Source organism: Leucopleurus acutus (genome assembly GCF_964270905.1).
Source record: "Leucopleurus acutus genome assembly, chromosome: 3".
In the NCBI taxonomy this organism is placed as follows: Eukaryota; Metazoa; Chordata; class Mammalia; order Artiodactyla; family Delphinidae; genus Leucopleurus; species Leucopleurus acutus.
This window is the reverse complement of record NC_139145.1, coordinates 66,377,403-66,395,255: the sequence shown is the minus strand read 5'-3', so window position 1 is coordinate 66,395,255 and position 17,853 is coordinate 66,377,403. Positions and strand designations below refer to the sequence as shown.

General features: G+C 39.3%; 1 protein-coding gene across 1 annotated transcript; it reads right to left on the bottom strand.

Moving 5' to 3' along the window:
- Positions 1–14,781: 14,781 nt before the first annotated feature.
- IL5 (interleukin 5) lies at positions 14,782–17,036 on the bottom strand (the record flags this gene model as incomplete). The annotated part of the gene is made up of 4 exons (XM_082835901.1): positions 14,782–14,880; positions 14,988–15,119; positions 16,583–16,615; positions 16,893–17,036. The coding sequence occupies 4 exons, from the start codon at positions 17,034–17,036 to the stop codon at positions 14,782–14,784; spliced, it is 408 nt and encodes a 135-aa protein (XP_082692027.1).
- Positions 17,037–17,853: the final 817 nt, after the last annotated feature.

Sequence of the window (17,853 nt, the reverse complement as noted above, 5' to 3'; positions counted from 1 at the left end):
TGTCATACTGTATCTTTTGCATATATACATACATATATATGTATATATGTACATATGTGTATGTATGTATGAGTTTTGTGTCTTCTGTTACAATCCTCGTATTTATTAGTACTACTTATAAAATCTTATTGCAAAGTCCAGGACCATCAGTTACAGTGTTTAACAGAAATGGAGTTAGCGTTATCCAGGGCCACCACTTGCCTTTGTGCAAACTGGAAGAAAAAGCCTCTTCCTCAAGATACTTTACTCCTGTCTGGTAGGAAATCCTTATGATACATATTCAAATCTGCAATGATTATGATGTAAATGGTGCTCCCTGGGATTGTGCAGGGCACATACAGTGGTCCTGCAGAAATTCTTGCATTGTCCTTGCTTTCAGAGGAATGCTTTTACATATCACCATCGAGCCCAGTATTTGCCTTAAGCTTATCAGCTTAAAGAAGTTCCTTTCTATTTCAGCTTTGCTAAAAGTAGTTATAATAAATGGATTTTAAATTTCAGTAATTTTTTTTGCATTGATATAATGTGATTTATCTCTTCAATTGGTTAATGTAGTAAATTATATTAATAGATTTTCTAATATTGAATCTTGAATTCCTGGAATAAACTCAAGTTAGTTTATTATGTAATATCTTTTTATACATGCTGGATTTGAACTAATAACATTTGTTTACAGGTTTTGCATCCATGTTCATGAGTGAGTATGGGATCATAATTTTCTACTCTTATACAATCCCCTTCTGATTTTATTATAATATATATTAGCTTCATAACATGAATTGTAAAATATTCCATTTTATTCTCTGGAAATGTTTATATATGTTTGGAATTACCTATGACTTGAAAGTTTGTGGAGACTTACCTATAGAACTATCTGGCCTTTGTGGGAAGATTTTAAATGATTGATTGAATTTCTTTAACGGTTATAGAACCCTTTCGATTTTCTTTGCCTTCTTACGTCAGTTTTGGGAATTCCTGTTTGTACTGGACACATGTTTGTGTGCCTTCTCAGAGCTTCTCCCCTTCACTTGCAGACGTAGATGAAATGCCACACTGTGTGGAATGAGGCCTGGCTTCTTATGTGGCTGCTGATGACTGGGTGATGTGGTTTGGAAGTTCAGGGAAGTAAGCTCCTGTGGAGTAAACCTTGAAAAATGGGGTATGGAAGAGAAAAGGGAGTCTGGCATATTAATTCCTCTCTCCTTTGCCCTTTCTCTGCACTGTTCTAAGGTATACTTTCTCCTTTCAGCACTTCTGCAGCAATTCCATGAGACAAGCAAACATACCTGCTGAGACTTGCTATGCTTCTTCCTGCCTCGGTGTGATGATGTGGCCAGTGTATCACATCACATTGCTTCACTTCTTCTCCCCTCACTTCCCCCTTTTCCTCAGCCTCACCAACCTGGGCTTATACAGTAAGTCCCTTACATACGAATGAGTTCCATTCCGAGAGCACGTTTGTAAGTCCAATTTGATCGTAAGTCCAATAAATTTAGCTTAGGTACCCAACTAACACAATCGACTATATAGTACTGTACTGTAACAGGTTTATAATACTTTTCACAGAAATAATACATAACAAACAAACAAACACAAAAAATAAAACATTTTTAATCTTACAGTACAGTACCTTGAAAAGTACAGCAGTACAGTACAACAGCATACAGGGGCACAGTTGCCTCTTTGAAAGTTCACAACTTGAAGGTTCGTATGTAGGGGACTTACTGTAACTCCCAAATAAAGTGTCAGTGTTTCAATCCTTGCCTCACGCTCTGCTTTATGAGGAGACCTGGGCTATGACAATCAGTATCAGGTGTAATGAACCCTTGGAATGAAATTTTGGAGTTGGATCACTCACCTCTCTAAAATAAGAGGAACCTACTGCTGAGAATACGTAGGTTGGCATTTATTTATTTATTTATTTATTTATTTATTTATTTATTTATGGTGGCTCTGTGCGGCTTGCAGGATCTTAGTTCCCAATCAGGGATCAAACCCGTACCCCATGGTGGAAGCGCAGAGTCCTAACCACTGGACCACCAGGGAAGTCCTGGCAATAACTTCTGCCATGCAGTGGCTTTCAGATGTCTTAAGCTTTAAACTTTGGTTAATTTGGGTAAAGGGCAGATGGAGAGCAAGGCAATGGCAGTGACAGTGGCTGGGATTTATGGGAACCATGTTAATTATTATATATGGATTGCAGAATACACTGACTCTTCTGACAGCACTGGAGACCTTACCAAACGAGAATGATAGGCTCAGGGCACTCTAATTCTGCTTTAAGATACGCTCCAAATACTAGGATATGTCTATGGCAACTTTGTAGTAGACCCTTATCTCCTACAGCCATAAGGCAGACTGAGCTGAAAATTAGCCTCAGGGTCTGATTATTTGCAGGTCTTTGTAGCACTTCAAGGGAGAATAGTTGTGTACCTTTGACATTCTTCTTTATCAAAGTCGGGGCTCTTATAGGGAAAGAGTAAGACCATGAGACCTGCGATAGGAAATTTTGGATGGGAAAACCTGAGACTCTTGAAAGCCCCAGTTTTTCTGAGGCTTCCTTAACGGGCATAAGCAGCCCTTTCCCCATTACCAGAGTAGAGTAGCTTCTCCTTGCTTGGAGACAGAATAATTATTTCTCCTGAAACATATGCTTTACATGATGACATTTGTTCTCCTTGTGACCCTCCCTCAACATCCCTCACTGCCTCCGAGCTAATAATCAGAGTCAGATCTCAGATAGCCTGTTTCAATTAGGGCCCAGTCAGGAGACAGAAACTATACCAGTTACTTTAATAGAGGGAATTGAATATAAATAACTGTTAAGCAGGCATTTGAAAACGAGAAAAGCAAAAAGGGAACAATATATGTACCACGTCTTCTTTATCCATTCATCTGTTGATGGGCATTTAGGTTGCTTCCATGTCCTGGCTATTGTAAATAGTGCTGCAGTGAACATTGGGTACATGTATCTTTTGGAATTATGGTTTTCTCTTCAATAAGTGGTGCTGGGAAAACTGGACAGCTACATGTAAAAGAATGAAATTAGAACACTCCCACACTATACCAAAAATAAACTCAAAATGGATTAAAAACCTAAGTGTAAGGCTGGATATGATAAAAGTCTTAGAGGAAAACATAGGAAGAACACTCTTTGACATAAATCACAGTAAGATCTTTTGTGACCCACCTCCTAGATTAATGAAAATAAAAACAAAAATAAACAAATGGGACCTAATGAAACTTAAAAGCTTTTGCACAACAAAGGAAACCATAAAAAAGACAAAAAGACAACCCTCAGAATGGGAGAAAATATTTGCAAACGAAGCAACTGACAATGGATTAATCTCCAGAATATACAAACAGCTCATGAAGCTCAATATCAAAAAAAAACCCGAACAACCCAATCAAAAAATGGGCGGAAGACCTAAATAGACTTTTCTCCAAAGAAGATACGCAGATGGCCAAGAGGCACATGAAAAGATGCTCAACATCACTAATTATTAGAGAAATGGAAATCAAAAGAGGTGGGCTTCCCTGGTGGCTCAGTGGTTAAGAATCCACCTACCAATGCAGGGGACACGGGTTTGAGCCCTGGTCCAGGAAGATCCCACATGCTGCAGAGCAACTAAGCCCTTGTGCCACAACTACTGAGCCTGCGCTCTAGAGCCCGCGAGCCACAACTACTGAGCCCGCGTGCCGCAACTACTGAAGCCCATGCGCCTAGAGCCTGTGCTCTGCAACAAGAGAAGCCACCACAATGAGAAGCCTGTGTACTGCAACAAAGAGTAGCCCCCCCTCACCACAACTAGAGAAAGCTGGCGTGCAGCAACAAAGACCCAAAGCAGCCAATAAATAAATAAATAAATAAATTTATTTTTAAAAAAAAACTACAATGAGGTACCACCTCACACTGGTCAGAATGGCCATCATCAAAAAATCTACAAACAATAAATGCTGGAGAGAGTGTGGAGAAAAGGGAACCCTCTCACACCATTGGTGGGAATGTAAATTGATACAGCCACTATGGAGAACAGTATGGAGGTTCCTTAAAAAACTATTGCAGCACTATTTACAATAGCCAGGACATGGAAGCAACCTAAATGTCCAGCAACAGAGGAATGGATAAAGAAGATGAGGTACATATATACAATGGAATATTACTCAGCCATAAAAAGGAACAAAATTGTGCATTCGCAGAGATGTGGATGGACCTAGAGACTGTCATACAGAGTGAGATAAGTCAGAAAGAGAAAAACAAATATCGTATATTAACGCATATATGTGGAATTTAGAAAAATGGTACAGATGAACCTACTTGCAAAGCAGAAATAGAGACACAGAAGTCCAGAACAAATGTATGGACACCAAGGGGGTGGGGGGTGGAATGGATTGGGAGATTGGGATTGACATATGTACACTACTGTGTATGAAGTAGTTGGCTGGTGAGTGACTACTGTATAGCACAGGGACAAAAAAAGAGAAGGTACAATCTGTTTGTAGGACATATATTAAGTTAACCTTAAAAATGCATTCCAGTACACATTAATAAGTGCAGACAAATACTGTTTGATTCCACTTATATGAAGTACCTAGAATAGTCAAATTCATAGAGTCAGAAAGTACATTGGTAGATGCCAGGGGAAGGGAGCGGGGAGGGGGAATGGGGAGTTAGTGTTTAAAGGGGAGAGAGTTTCAGTTTAGGAAGGTGAAAAATTTGGGAGATGGATTGATGGTAAGAGTTGCACAACAACGTGAATGTACTTAGTGCCACTGAACTGTACAGTTAAATATGGTTAAAATAGTATGTTTTATATTATGTGACTTTTACCACAATAAAAAAACATTTTTTAAAAAGGGGAACAGGGAGGGCTTCCCCGGTGGCTCAGTGGTTAAGAATCCACCTGCCAATGCAGGGGACACGGATTTGAGCCCTGTTCCAGGAAGATCCCACATGCTGCGGAGCAACTAAGCCCATGCACCACAACTACTGAGCCTGAGTGCTGCAACTACTGAAGCCTGTGCGCCTAGAGCCCATACTCCGCAACAAGAGAAGCCACCGCAATGAGAAGCCCGTGCACCACAATGAAGAGTAGCCCCTGCTCGCTGCAACTAGAGAAAGCCCGCGCACAGCAGCGAAGACCCAGCACAGCCAAAAATAAATAAATAAATAAATAAAATAAAAAGGGAACAATAAGGTATTTTATGAAGCTAGCAACTGTGGGAAGCAATTACCACCTGTATGGCTGGGGATCAAAGGGAAAGGGTTAACAATATTAAAACCTAGTACCTTGGAGGGCCTGAAACTCAGACCTCTGAGAAGGGGGCACTGCCCCACTGTTGGTAGTATTTCTGAGCTCAGGAAATGGGTTTATGGGAATGGGATCCAGACCTCTGAGGGGGTGCTGACTGGCTGATGCTGCGGTCCCAGAGGGAAATGACGTTGTGCTGAGGTTGGTTCTATGAATATGGGAAAAACTGCCAACTGTAATCAGTTGTTGCTACTGGAACAAACTGTTGCTGCCAGGGTTAACCTTAGGGTTAGGAATATGAATATTAAAGGCGGCAGTAGGAAACAAAAATAAGGAATAGGAAGCAAACAGAAAGGAACAAGTCCCTTCTTCCTTCAGCCTCCTAGTGTAGCTTCTGCTATTGACAGATTCTAACAGAGAAAGAGCTGGCAAAGGAGAAATTGGTTTGCAGAACCCCAGTTCCAGCAGAGTATAGAAAGTAGGTTTGAAGCTGAGAGGCAATAGCTTTAAAACTGACATACAGTCTTGGCAAGGAAGTGAAAGGCCTGCAGGAGCTCACTAATATGTACTGTCAGAATCCAGAGCATAGTGGACCTGAGGCTATTAGTCTAGAAGAACATAAGAGTTGAGTAGGTTTGAATTCATTGACATGGGGGCTACTTACTGACTCAGGATTTAATGTTTTGGCAAGAACACCTAGAGCTAATCTTGACAGTTTGCTGGAATGGCTCTTTGAAACCTGACCCTGATGAAGGCCTACAGAATATGAAATGGAGGTGCCAGAACTTCCTTTCTGTGGCGTTGAAGCTCTGACTACGTTCCCTAGAGGGCACAGAGAACACTCCTTCACTAACACAGCAAGGGATGCACTAGTGAGGAGAAACAGGCATCATTGCATAGCTTGGTAGTGGATGTTCTCTGTAAGCTGGGTTGAAGGTGGGGGACGCTTCCATTGACTCCCTAATATCCATGGGCATGATGGGATCCCTAGAATGGCAGTGGCCAGGTTGGGAGCACTTAATCATCAGAGAAAAGGTGGGCATAATTACTACAATTGGCAGCAAGGCTATAGTGGCAACCAGGGTGCCTTGATCTTTGACGCTTAGGGATTTATAGTGATGGCTGTTACCTTAAGTTGCTCCTAGAGGCAAGAAAGGTGGATAGTCAATCAACATGCTATTCAATGTACAGCCGTCCCTCAGACTTAGACCAGCTTGCATAAACTAGCCCTCTGGCTAAGAACAATTAAGAAAGCTGTTTTTAAATAGATTTTAAAAATCTATTTTAAAAATCAGAGAGCTAACAAGGCAGTGAAGACTAAGAAGGAAACTTAGAAGTGAGCCTGACATGGCACAGCTTTTGCCTTGAGGCATTTACTGACCAGTAAGCATTGTTCTAGAGGTTGAGGAGCTGAGCCACAGAGAAGCTGACAGAAAAGCTGTGGCTGAGGGACTGGACTGTGGATAAAGCAGAGTTTTAGGTGGTCTCATGGGTAAAATGGAACAAAAATGGAAGTTCAGTGCCCACCAGGTAGGTGGGTTTCCTGTAAATACTGCCAGGTTTTCAGTTGGGACCCCTGAAGATTTGTACTCTCAGAATAAGAACTAACAAAATAAACCCGTCTGTTAAAACCAAAGCCCAGCTTTCTATCACCCATCTCAGACTAAATTAAGATGGCCTGCCCTTATGCTAAAGTGAAATAAATCATTTCTGGAGGAAAATAATATCATCCTGTATAAAATAGTAACTGGGTAATTCCTTCTTGCATTTCAGACCTTCCTTCTGAGACGATTTTTCTCCTTGCAGAGGTGCAATCTATCAAAGTTCTTTTAGTGAGAGTTTATTGGTTTATCCCAGTTTTTAGTCCTCTTAAAATGTTTTTAGCCTATTTTAAAATGGGCATAAGACATGAATAACACCTCACCAAAGAAGAGGTACAGATGGCAAATAAGCATATGAAAAATGCTCAAAATCTTATGTTATTATGGAATTGCAAATTAAAATAACAAGATACCACTACACATCTCTTAGAATGGCCAAACTCCAAAACACCAAGTGCTAGAAGGATGTAGAGCAACAGGAACTCCCATTCATTGCTGGTGGGAATGCAAAATGATACAGTGACTTTGTTTTTGATTTTGTTTTTCTTCCAGTTTTACTGAGTGTAATTGACATACAGCACTGTATAAGTTTAAGGGGTACGGCATAATGGTTTGACTTACATACACCATGAAATGATTATCACAATAAGTTTAGTGAAATCCATCATCTCACATAGATACAAAATTAAAGAAATAGGAAAAAATTTTTCCCTTGGCATGAGAACTCTTAGGGTCTACTCCCTTAACAACTTTCATACATAATGTACAGCAGTGTTAATTATATTTATCATGTTATACATTACACCCCTAGTACTTATTTATCTAAAAACTCAAAGTTTGTACCTTTTGATTACCTTCATCCAATTCCCCCTGCCCCCAGTACAGCCACTTTGGAAGACAGTTTGGCATTTTCTAATAAAAACTAATACAGTCCAACAATCATGCTCCTTGGTATTTACATAAATGAGTTGAAAATGTATATCCACACAAAATCCTGCACACAAATATTTACAGCAGCTTTATTTATAATTGCCAAAACTTAGAAACAACCAAGATGTTTTTCACTAGATGAATGGATAAATAATTGTGGTACATCCAGATAATGGAATATTACTCAGCACTAAAAAGTAATGAACTATCAAACTATGAAAAGACATGGAGGAACCTTAAATGCATATTACGAAGTGAAAGGGGCCAATCTGGAGAGGGTACATACTGTATGATTCCAACCATATGACATTTAGAAAATGTAAAACTATGGAAACAGTAACAATATTAGTGATTTCCAGGGCTTAGGAGGGAGGGAGGGATGAAAAGGTGGAGGCAGGAGATTTTTAGGACAGTGAAAGTATTCTGTATGACACCATAATGGCAGATGCATGTTATTATACATTTGCCAAAACTTGTAAAACATACAACACCAAGAGTGAACCCTAATGTAAACTTCGGGTGATAATGATGAGCTGTATAGGTTCATAGATCATAAAAACTGTACCACTCTGGTGGGAAATGTGGATAGTGGTGGAGGCTGTGCATGTGTAGGGTCAGAGAGTATATGGGAAATCTGTACTTTCTGTTCAATTTTGCTATGAACCTAAAACTGCCCTAAAAAGTAAACTCAATTTAAAAAAAATGTTTTTAGTTCATCCTTATTTTTGAAGGAAATTTTCACTGATCGTAGAATTCTAGATTAACAGTTTTTTCTAGCATTTTGAATATAACATTGTGCTGTTTCTGGGCTTTAATTTTTTGCTGTTGAGAAAATAGCTCTCACTCTAATTATATATACTTTGTAGGCAATCTATCTTTTCTCTCTGGCTGCTCTTAAGTTTTTTTTCCCCCTTTGATGTTTTAGGCTTTTACTATATGTATCTAGGTATTGGTTTCTTTTAATTTATCATGCTTGATTCACTAGATGTCCTGAAGCCATGGATTGGTGTTTTCATCAACAGTGGAAAATTCTCAGCCATTGTCTCCTCATATATTTCCTCTTCCCCATTCTCTTTGCTCTTTCTGGAACTCTGATTAGATGCACGTGAGATGTTCTCATTTTATCCTCAGTATCTCCTACGGCTTCTTCCTATGGGTGTTGGGGATCCTGAGGAATGGCTGCTCAGCTCTGTTTCATAAGTAGCACTGAGAATGGATTGCAGAGTAGAAGGAAGGGAAGCCGTCTGGCATTTGCCTTGGACTTTGTTTAGGGTCACCTATAATAGGGAACTTTCTCGGTGAGAAATACTCACCAGGACTTGGGCCCACAGGGGAGTGCAGCTTCTGGCTCTGGGGCTGGGCACATACCAGGGTGCCATGAGGTTCGCCTGACCTGCCTGAGAGGCCCTCACAGAAGCTACTTTGTGGGAATGTCCATGATGCAGTACATCAGAAAAACCCTGGGGCCTCCCGAGTTGGTTTTTCCACATGTGTGTCAGCACTTTGTTTTTCAGATGTACAACCTGCTGTTTCTAACTTCTGTGGCTTCCTAAAATGGAGGGAACATGGGATCTGTCTGCTCCTTGTGGAAGTAAGCCTCTGTATCATCCCAGATGCTAGAGGAAAGTGTTTATTTTTAATGTGTATTATGGACTGAATTGTATTCTCCAAAATCTGTATGTTGAAGCCCTAATGCCTGGTACCTCAGAATGTGACTGAACTTAGAGACAGGGCTTTTAAAGGAGTAAATAAGTTGATCAGCCTTCTTTTCTACTTCACTGATTTCTTAAGGCCAAGAGAATATGATTTCCTCAGAAATTAAGGGAGGGAAAAAAAAAGAAATTATGGGAGGGTTGGAATGAGATATATCAGGGTTTGAATCCCAGCTGTATCACTTATTAGCTGTGTAACCTTGGCCAATAATTTAAACTCTCTGAGCCTTTGATTCCATATCATAAAAAAAGAATAATTTTTTCTCACATTGGCTTGTGATGAGAATTAATTGAGATAGTGATATAAAATGTCTAAGGAAGTCCTAACCACAGTAAACAGTCAGTAGACGGTAGTTTGGTTCCCTCCCTTGACAAAACATTGGAACATTGTGAACATCTGTTGAGGGTCTATTGTGTTAGATATTAGTGTTACTCTTTAACATGTCTGATTCTTCTCTCTTTCTGAGCACATGAGAGAATTGTATTTCCCCCCACCCCTCGAAGTTACTCTTGGCACTGTGACTTGATCTAACCAATGTGATTTAAATGGAAGTTTTTAAGAACTGAGGTGTGATTCTCCAAGGGAATGGCAACAGCAGTTGCTGATATGGCAGTACCATAGGATGGAAGCATCCTGGAACACTGAGCCAACACGTGGAGGACAGCTGCTCTGCAGGGCTGCCCAGACCACACCCATAGTGTGATTAAGAAAGAGACTTTTGTTGTGTCCTTCTGCTGGGATTCAGAGGTGATTTATTACTATAGCATCATCTAGATGATTCTGACTGATACATATTCAGAGTTGTATAAGGTGGATCTGAAAATACTACAATATAAAAACAAGAACTCTGACAGAGGAATGTCCAAAGTAATGCAGGACACCTAATACTGCTGGGAGTAATAGCTAGGGAGAGAATCAAAGAGGAGGTAGTATTGGAGCCAGACTGTGAGAGCCAAGATAGAGGGATGGATGAAAACATCCAAAGGGCAATTGCATGTTCCCCACGTGGGAAAAGACAGATGTACTGAGACAGTATGGGCAAAGGCACAGAGGTGTAAAAACTCCTGGGTATTCTGGGAAGAATAAGAGCTAGCATACCCTACAGAACTTCTCCCCAGTTTTCCACGTAGAATATTTCTTCATAGAACATATAGGCCTTTCAGGACTTCCCTGGTGGTCCAGTGGTTAAGAATCTGCCTTCCAATGCCGGGGACTCAGGTTTGATCCCAGGTCGGAGAACTAAGATCCCACATGCCACGGGGGAACTACTGAGCCCACACACCACAACTAGAGAGCCTGCGGGCCGCAGCTACAGAGTCCACATGCTCTGGAGCTCACATGCCAAAACTAGAGAGAAGCCCGCACAACACAGGGAAAGATCCCACGTGCTGCAACTAAGACCCGACACAGCCAAAAATAAATAAACAAACAAATAAATATTTTTTAAAAGATCTGTAATAAAGAACTAATAGAAAAAAAAGAACATATATGCCTTTCAATACAATCCTTTTCTACCAATACTTACATAGGGAAAATATTAGATATATGTCCCCCAAACTCAATGCATTTTTAAACAAAGTGATGAGGGAGGGAGCTCAACAGAGAAAGCCTTTAGGTTTATTCCAAATATATTGGTAGCATATCAAAGTTCACAGAAGACAATTGGAAAGGCTCTGAATGTGAACTAAAGGGACATGTAGCATGTTATATGGATAAAGAGGCCATATTAATGGTTTAGTGATCAGGAAGTACAGTTTTAAATATTTTACATCCTTATTTTACCACAATTTATTAAATAAATAAATACAGAAATATAAATTTTAAAATATTTTACAACCTAACATGTTAGCTTGTTGCTTATACACAGGAATTTTACTGTGTTTTGTGTTTTATGCTTGGAAAATTGGTTGAGGATTTTGGATTGAGATGTAATGCATGAAAATTTTTCGCATTTAAATAATGAGAATGAGGCTCCTGGTTAGCATTTTCTTGCCAGCAATGTTTCGTGAGAGATGCCTGTATTTCTGAATGGCAGGGCTTGGAGGGGACAAAGGTATGACCTGTGAAGGAGATGGACCTGAGAGCCAGAGGTTTTTATGCCCAGAAGTGACATATGGCCGTGAGTGTATTTTATCAAAAGCCCTGACTTGACAGTCATGAGGAGAGCCTAAAGTAGGGAGCTGGTGATGGCTTGAGTCTAGGTGAGAGGCAAGGGCCTCAACTGAGGCAGCGGGGATGGAGAGGGGGAATTGGAGAGACATTTCAGAGGCTGAATGGTGGATGGAAGGGCACAGAGGGTAAAAGTCAGGGAGTCTTCCAGAAAGGTGATGGGAAGGTAGTCATGGTTATGTTAGCCAAATAGGGAACCTCAAAGGAAGAGGAGAAAGAAGGACAAGGAGGACCAGCAGCAGCAGGTTTGAGGGGATGAGGATGGATTACAAAGAGGGACTTTGGTTTTAGATGCATTGTGTTGAGGTGTTCTCTGGAAAGGTTCCTCTGTGGCCCTCCAAAACCAGCCTAATGTTTCACTCTGGCTCCTCCCACTGGGCAATAACAGCGACATCACTAAGACAGAGCGCAAATAGATGCTCTTTTATTGGGATAAGCTTTGAGAGGAAAAGCAAGACTCATGAAAGCTTTCCTGTAACCTGGAGCCTGCCAAATCCCTCTCCTTTGATGCCCTAGGTTCTGGAGCCCCACAGTAGTCAGGCTAGGTGAGGGAGCAGTTGATATAACTTGTAAGAATCCCACTCTTTCTATCCAGGGACAATCTGGTTGGCATTGTTTTTACAGGGAAAGTAGAATCAGCTGGAAAATCATTGTTTCTGCCTTAAAAATCGTTGGTGGGTCTAAGAAGTCCCATTTTGGTTAGTTTCATACAGCCCTGTCTGCGTTCGGCTTCTCTGAGATGGTAGATTGGTAAGAGTTCATTAGTGGGACTTTAGGATATTCCAGCCTTAAATCCACAATAACTATATTGGACCTTGATAAAAAAGTGGGAAAATGACTTTTTTTTTCCTGCCAAATTAATTTTACTTTTATTTTAATGAAGTTATAGTGGATTTACAGTATTAATTTCAGGTGTACAACATAGTGATTCCAAATTTTTCAAAATTCTATTATGGAGTATAATAGATTATACTCCATTTATAGTAATTATAAAATATTGACTGTTTTCCCTGTGCTGTACAATATATCCTTGTAGCTTATTTATTTTATACATAGTAGTTTGTGCCTCTTAATCCCCTACCCCCATATTGCCCCCCTTCCCCTCCCCACTGTTTGTTCTCTATATCTGTGAGTCTGTTTCTTTTTGTTACATTCACTTGTTTGTTTAACTTTTTAGATTCCACATATAAGTGATAACACAGTATTTGTCTTTCTCTGTCTGACTTATTTCACTAAGCCTAATACCCTCCAGGTCCATCCATGTTACAAATGGCAAAATTTCATTCTCTTTTATGGCTGAGTAGTATTCCATTGTACATATATATCAATATATACACCACATCTTCTTTATCCATTCATCTGTTGATGGACACTTAAGTTGCTTCCGTATCTTGGCTAGAAAATGACCTTTTTTGAGAGAGAATATAAGTTTACAAGGGCAGGGAATTTTGTCTTTTTTATTCACTGATGAATCTTAGTCCCTAGAACAGTCCTGGAACATATGGGAGCTCAATAAATATTTGCTGAATTGAATTAAATTGACATTCAGTCTCTTCTCAAATTGAGTTGCCTGTTTGCTGTCAGTTTCGAGAACAGTCAGCGTAGTACTGTGCTGACACCTCTTCATCATCTCAGCCCCAGCTCTTGGGGCTTGGTGGGTGCACAAGTTGGGAGCCTAAGCCACAGCAGAGTGCTGACTACCATGCCTGTGTTTGTGCTGGAAGGGACATATGTCTTCTTGCACAAAAGGACTTGCATTCTCCCACCTGGGAATCTGTGTCTGACTGCCCTGGTCCCTCTCCCACACCCAGAAACAGTAGGAGCAGTTGCTTCACACAAGCAGTCAAGCGCAACACGTGCAATCTATGCAGATAATGCCCAGGGTAATGGCACCATCTGTAAGGCCCTGTAGCACATGGCCACAACAGTCTCCCAGCATGCAGTAGGGCCTGTGATCAGTAAGCGAAGGAAGGAATTAATGGCATAGCTGAATATTGTTACTGGGCCTCTCCTCCAGGTCTCAGCTTTAAAATATATCTTAAAGAACGTATTTTCTGAATCCTTAAGAAATTTCCTCAAGCGGAGGAACTTCCAATTATGGTACTGATAGTCATAAAGAGGCAGATTGGAGTGTTGTTCTGCCTAATGCTGCTCTGCCCCTGGGAATACAGATGGTGGGCACCTCTAGAACCCAGCCTCCCCAATATAACTGTCTACCAGTGCTTCTCTGATCATTGTTATGCCACAAAGTCAGGTGAGATGAAGAACCCCCAGGTCACAGTGCTCTGGGCTCCACAAGGAGCGTTTCTTCCCCAAACTGGCAGTGGGATTGGCCTGCCACATTCTTCTCAAAGGCTGGGAAGAGACCTAGATACAGATTCCTACACTGCCCTCCTCCCCAGGGGAAGCTGTGGAACTCATTTTAATTCTCTGGCCAGTTCTGGAAGGCCCTTATAATCATTCATTCATCACCTCCCATTTTACCTGCACCAACCTAGTCTCTGGGTATACCATGGAGAGGAAACCAGGCTCCAGCCCCTGCCCATGTCCCTGCTACCCCCTTCCCCACTAAGTCCTGCTAGATCTCATCCACCCATGGTATGCCTAGCAACCTGCGACTTCTGCCACCTGGAAGATGGGAATGCTCTCCAAACCTGGCGTGTTCTCACACAGACTGTGCTCACTTCAGAAGTCAGACAAAGGCCAGCAACAAATTGAACCAGAGTTGTCTATTTTTGTTTTATTGGAACATAGCCTAAGATGAAATAAATATTAATTTTCCAAGTTCTCAATTATTTCATAAATAATATTAAGTTAACAGACATTTTACAGAATGTTATGTTAAATAAGATAGATAAAAGTATATATCTATTTTGCTTAGGGCAAACTGATGGAAAATACTTCAATGATTCTGATATCTGAAATACAGCTCAAACATTTTGTTTTTATACTTTCTGCCTGTGTGAGGTAGCAGTATGCCTGAAATATTTACTTTGCCTCTGAAGTTTCATTACACTGAATATTAAGGCCCCACCCTTTGTGGGCCCTCATCCTTGTTGCAGTAAAACATCCTTCTTCTCCTCCAGAATCTTTCGCTACAGTGAGACAGGTTGGTCTCAACTTTCCGTTGTCCACTCGGTGTTTATCACCTTAAGAAAAGTTTGCAGGTAGTCTAGGAATTGTTTTACTCTCCATCTCTCTCCTCCACACTTCTTCTGTGAAAAGAGTAGACAGTAAGTATTGTAGGAAACTGTCAATTCTTGTAAACATAGGCAGAGCCAGACAAATATACTTAAGTTTCCACTAAATGTTTTTAACTTACTCTTTGGAGGTCTATTATGTATTCTTTTATTAAAAACAAGTTTTGGAATAGTTTTTCCACGGCATCCCCTTGTGCAGTTTGATTCTTCAGTGTGTCTATTCCTTGAAAGACTTCTTTAATGCATAGTTCGTGCTAAATGAGGAAGATTTAAAAACTATAAATAATCAAAACAAGGTAAAAAAATTTAGTTCCAGAAGTTAGTTGTGTTGTTTACATGAGTTCTCTTCTCCAAAGAATATTTTACTTGTTCCTTTTCCAAGTGGCAAACCGCTTCACACTGAGCTATAATTTCCAAAAGTAGATAAAGTTTATATAACTACTGAGGAGTTTTACAAATGATATAAATTAACTCCTAACTGAAATTAAAATGTTTAGGAAGTATAATGCAACTACAATACTGATTGAGCTCCCATGAGTTTCCTTTTGTAGTTCTAGCTGGTAATTTTATTCTATTTAGACTAATGAAATCATATATTTTACATTTTAATACAACCATGACATACGCCAAATGTATACAATTCCATTATATGGTCATAATAATTTAAATATGTGTAAACGACACATATATTAATATAGGGCATTCATTGTATATTTTAATGTCTACTGACCATAATTTTAAAAATATAAACCTAACTTGCTAAACTTTCAGAAAGACATGAGAGTGAGAGGAAAGCCATAGATACAGTTGAATGGAGACTAGGAGGCCCCTCTCACCCAGTATGGAATTCTTCTGGAAAGAAGCACTATTTACAATAGCCAAGACATGGAAGTAACCAAAATGTCCATTGACAAATGAATGGATAAAGAAGATGTGGTACATATATACAATGGAATACTACTCAGCCATAAAAAAGAATGAAATAATGCCATTTGCAGCAACATGGATGGACCTAGAATTATCATACTAAGGGAAGTCAGAAAGAGAAAGACAAATACCATATGATATCACTTATATGTGGAATCTTAAAAAATGATACAAAGGAACTAACTTCCAAAGCAGAAACAGACTCACAGACATAGAAAACAAACTTATGGTTACCAAAGGGGAAAGGTGGGGGGGGATAAATTAGGAATTTGAGAGTAGCATATACACACTACTATATATAAACTAGATAAACAACAAGGACCTATTGTATAGCACAGGGAACTCTACTCAATATTTTATAATAATCTATATGGGAAAAGAATCTGAAAAATAATATATATATATAAAACTGAATCACTTTGCTGTATACCTGAAACTAACACAACATTGGAAATCACCTATACTTCAATTTAAAAAATAAATAAAATTTAAAAAGCATATAGCAAAGAAAAAGACATTAAATACCTAAAAAAAAAAAAAAAAAAATGCCTTACATGAGGCTCTTTGAGATGGAGAACTGACAACATCACCAAAGGGCCTGGTCCACTTGTTTAATGAATTCTACTTGTAAAGTTATTCCTAATATTTATAAGTACATACATTTGCATCCACACACACAAAAACAAAATGGAGAAAATTAAATCATTCCAGTGATAACTAATGCTTTATAGCTTAAAATATGAAATTTACTTATTCACTCAATCATTTATCAAATCTTGATTTAACTTACATTTGTATGTTCGGGAGTAGGAATCATCAAGTTCTGAAAAGGAAAGAAAATACATTCATGTTTAAAGCACTCTAGCATTCATAACTTTTAGTAAAATCATCAAGTTCTGAAAAGGAAAGAAAATACGTTCATGTTTAAAGCACTCTAGCATTCATAACTTGTAGTAAAATTCTTGTTAGTAATATGGTTATCAGTTATATAGTACTAACATTCTCATAATTTCATGATTAATGACAGATCGTTAAAAATAAGCCACCACAAATGATTACCTATATATTTTAAAGACTGTAGGAATCAAAAAGAAAATTACCCCGTCACCTATCAGCAGAGTTTGATGAGTGGAGAGCAGTGTCAAGGTCTCTGCCACCAGTCTATTCATGGCACTTTCTACAGCAATGACACAAACGTAGACAGCTCCAAGAGCCAGCAAACTCAAATGCAGAAGCATTCTCATGGCTCTGAAATGTTGAGCGTTTGCCTTGGCAAAGAAAGTGCATAGTACAAGATTTCATCCCCAACCAATTTATTCTCTCTCTTTGAGGAAATGAATAATTTCTAACAATCAGATAGAGAATGCTTTATAATGGCATATAGTGAAACTGTTTCCAATGCCTGTACCTTAAAAAATAATTTTACTTTTATCTTTTAATAATAATAAAAATCCCTATTTTATTTAAATCCCTTTAAAAACATTTTCTATTACAAAAGAAAATCCTTAGGTGGATACATCATTGCCCCACATTTGCATTTCTTAAAATCAGAAGATTGAATTTCCTTTTAAAAGATTTGTGTAAAAAGAAGTATAATGTAAGCCACTAAATAGAATTTTATGCTAAAATACGTAAATATTGAGAATTTCTTTTCACGTCAAGTAAACTCTAATGCAGTTGTAGCCAGGTTGATCTGTCTTAAAAGGAATTGAAAATACTGGTGATTGAAGATGGTGATTAGAGCAGAGACCATCAAAACTTAGCTGGGTCAAGTTGTGTTCACTGGGGTCCTTTCTGTTGCCAGTGATCAAAAACCTAACCCAAACTGGCTGAAGCCAAATGGGGGATTTGTTAGCTCATACAACCAAATGATCCAGGGTGGAGGCTCCTTTATGTTGCTTACCTCAGTGACCATTGTCTTCATTCTCAGGCAGTGACCCATTCTTGGGTCACTGTGGACCCAAGATGATGTCCAGCCTCCTGAATCTATATGTACCCTGTTCATGAGCCTCAGGAGAAAGCAAATTGTGTTTTTCTGATTGCTCAATTAAAAGTCCAAGA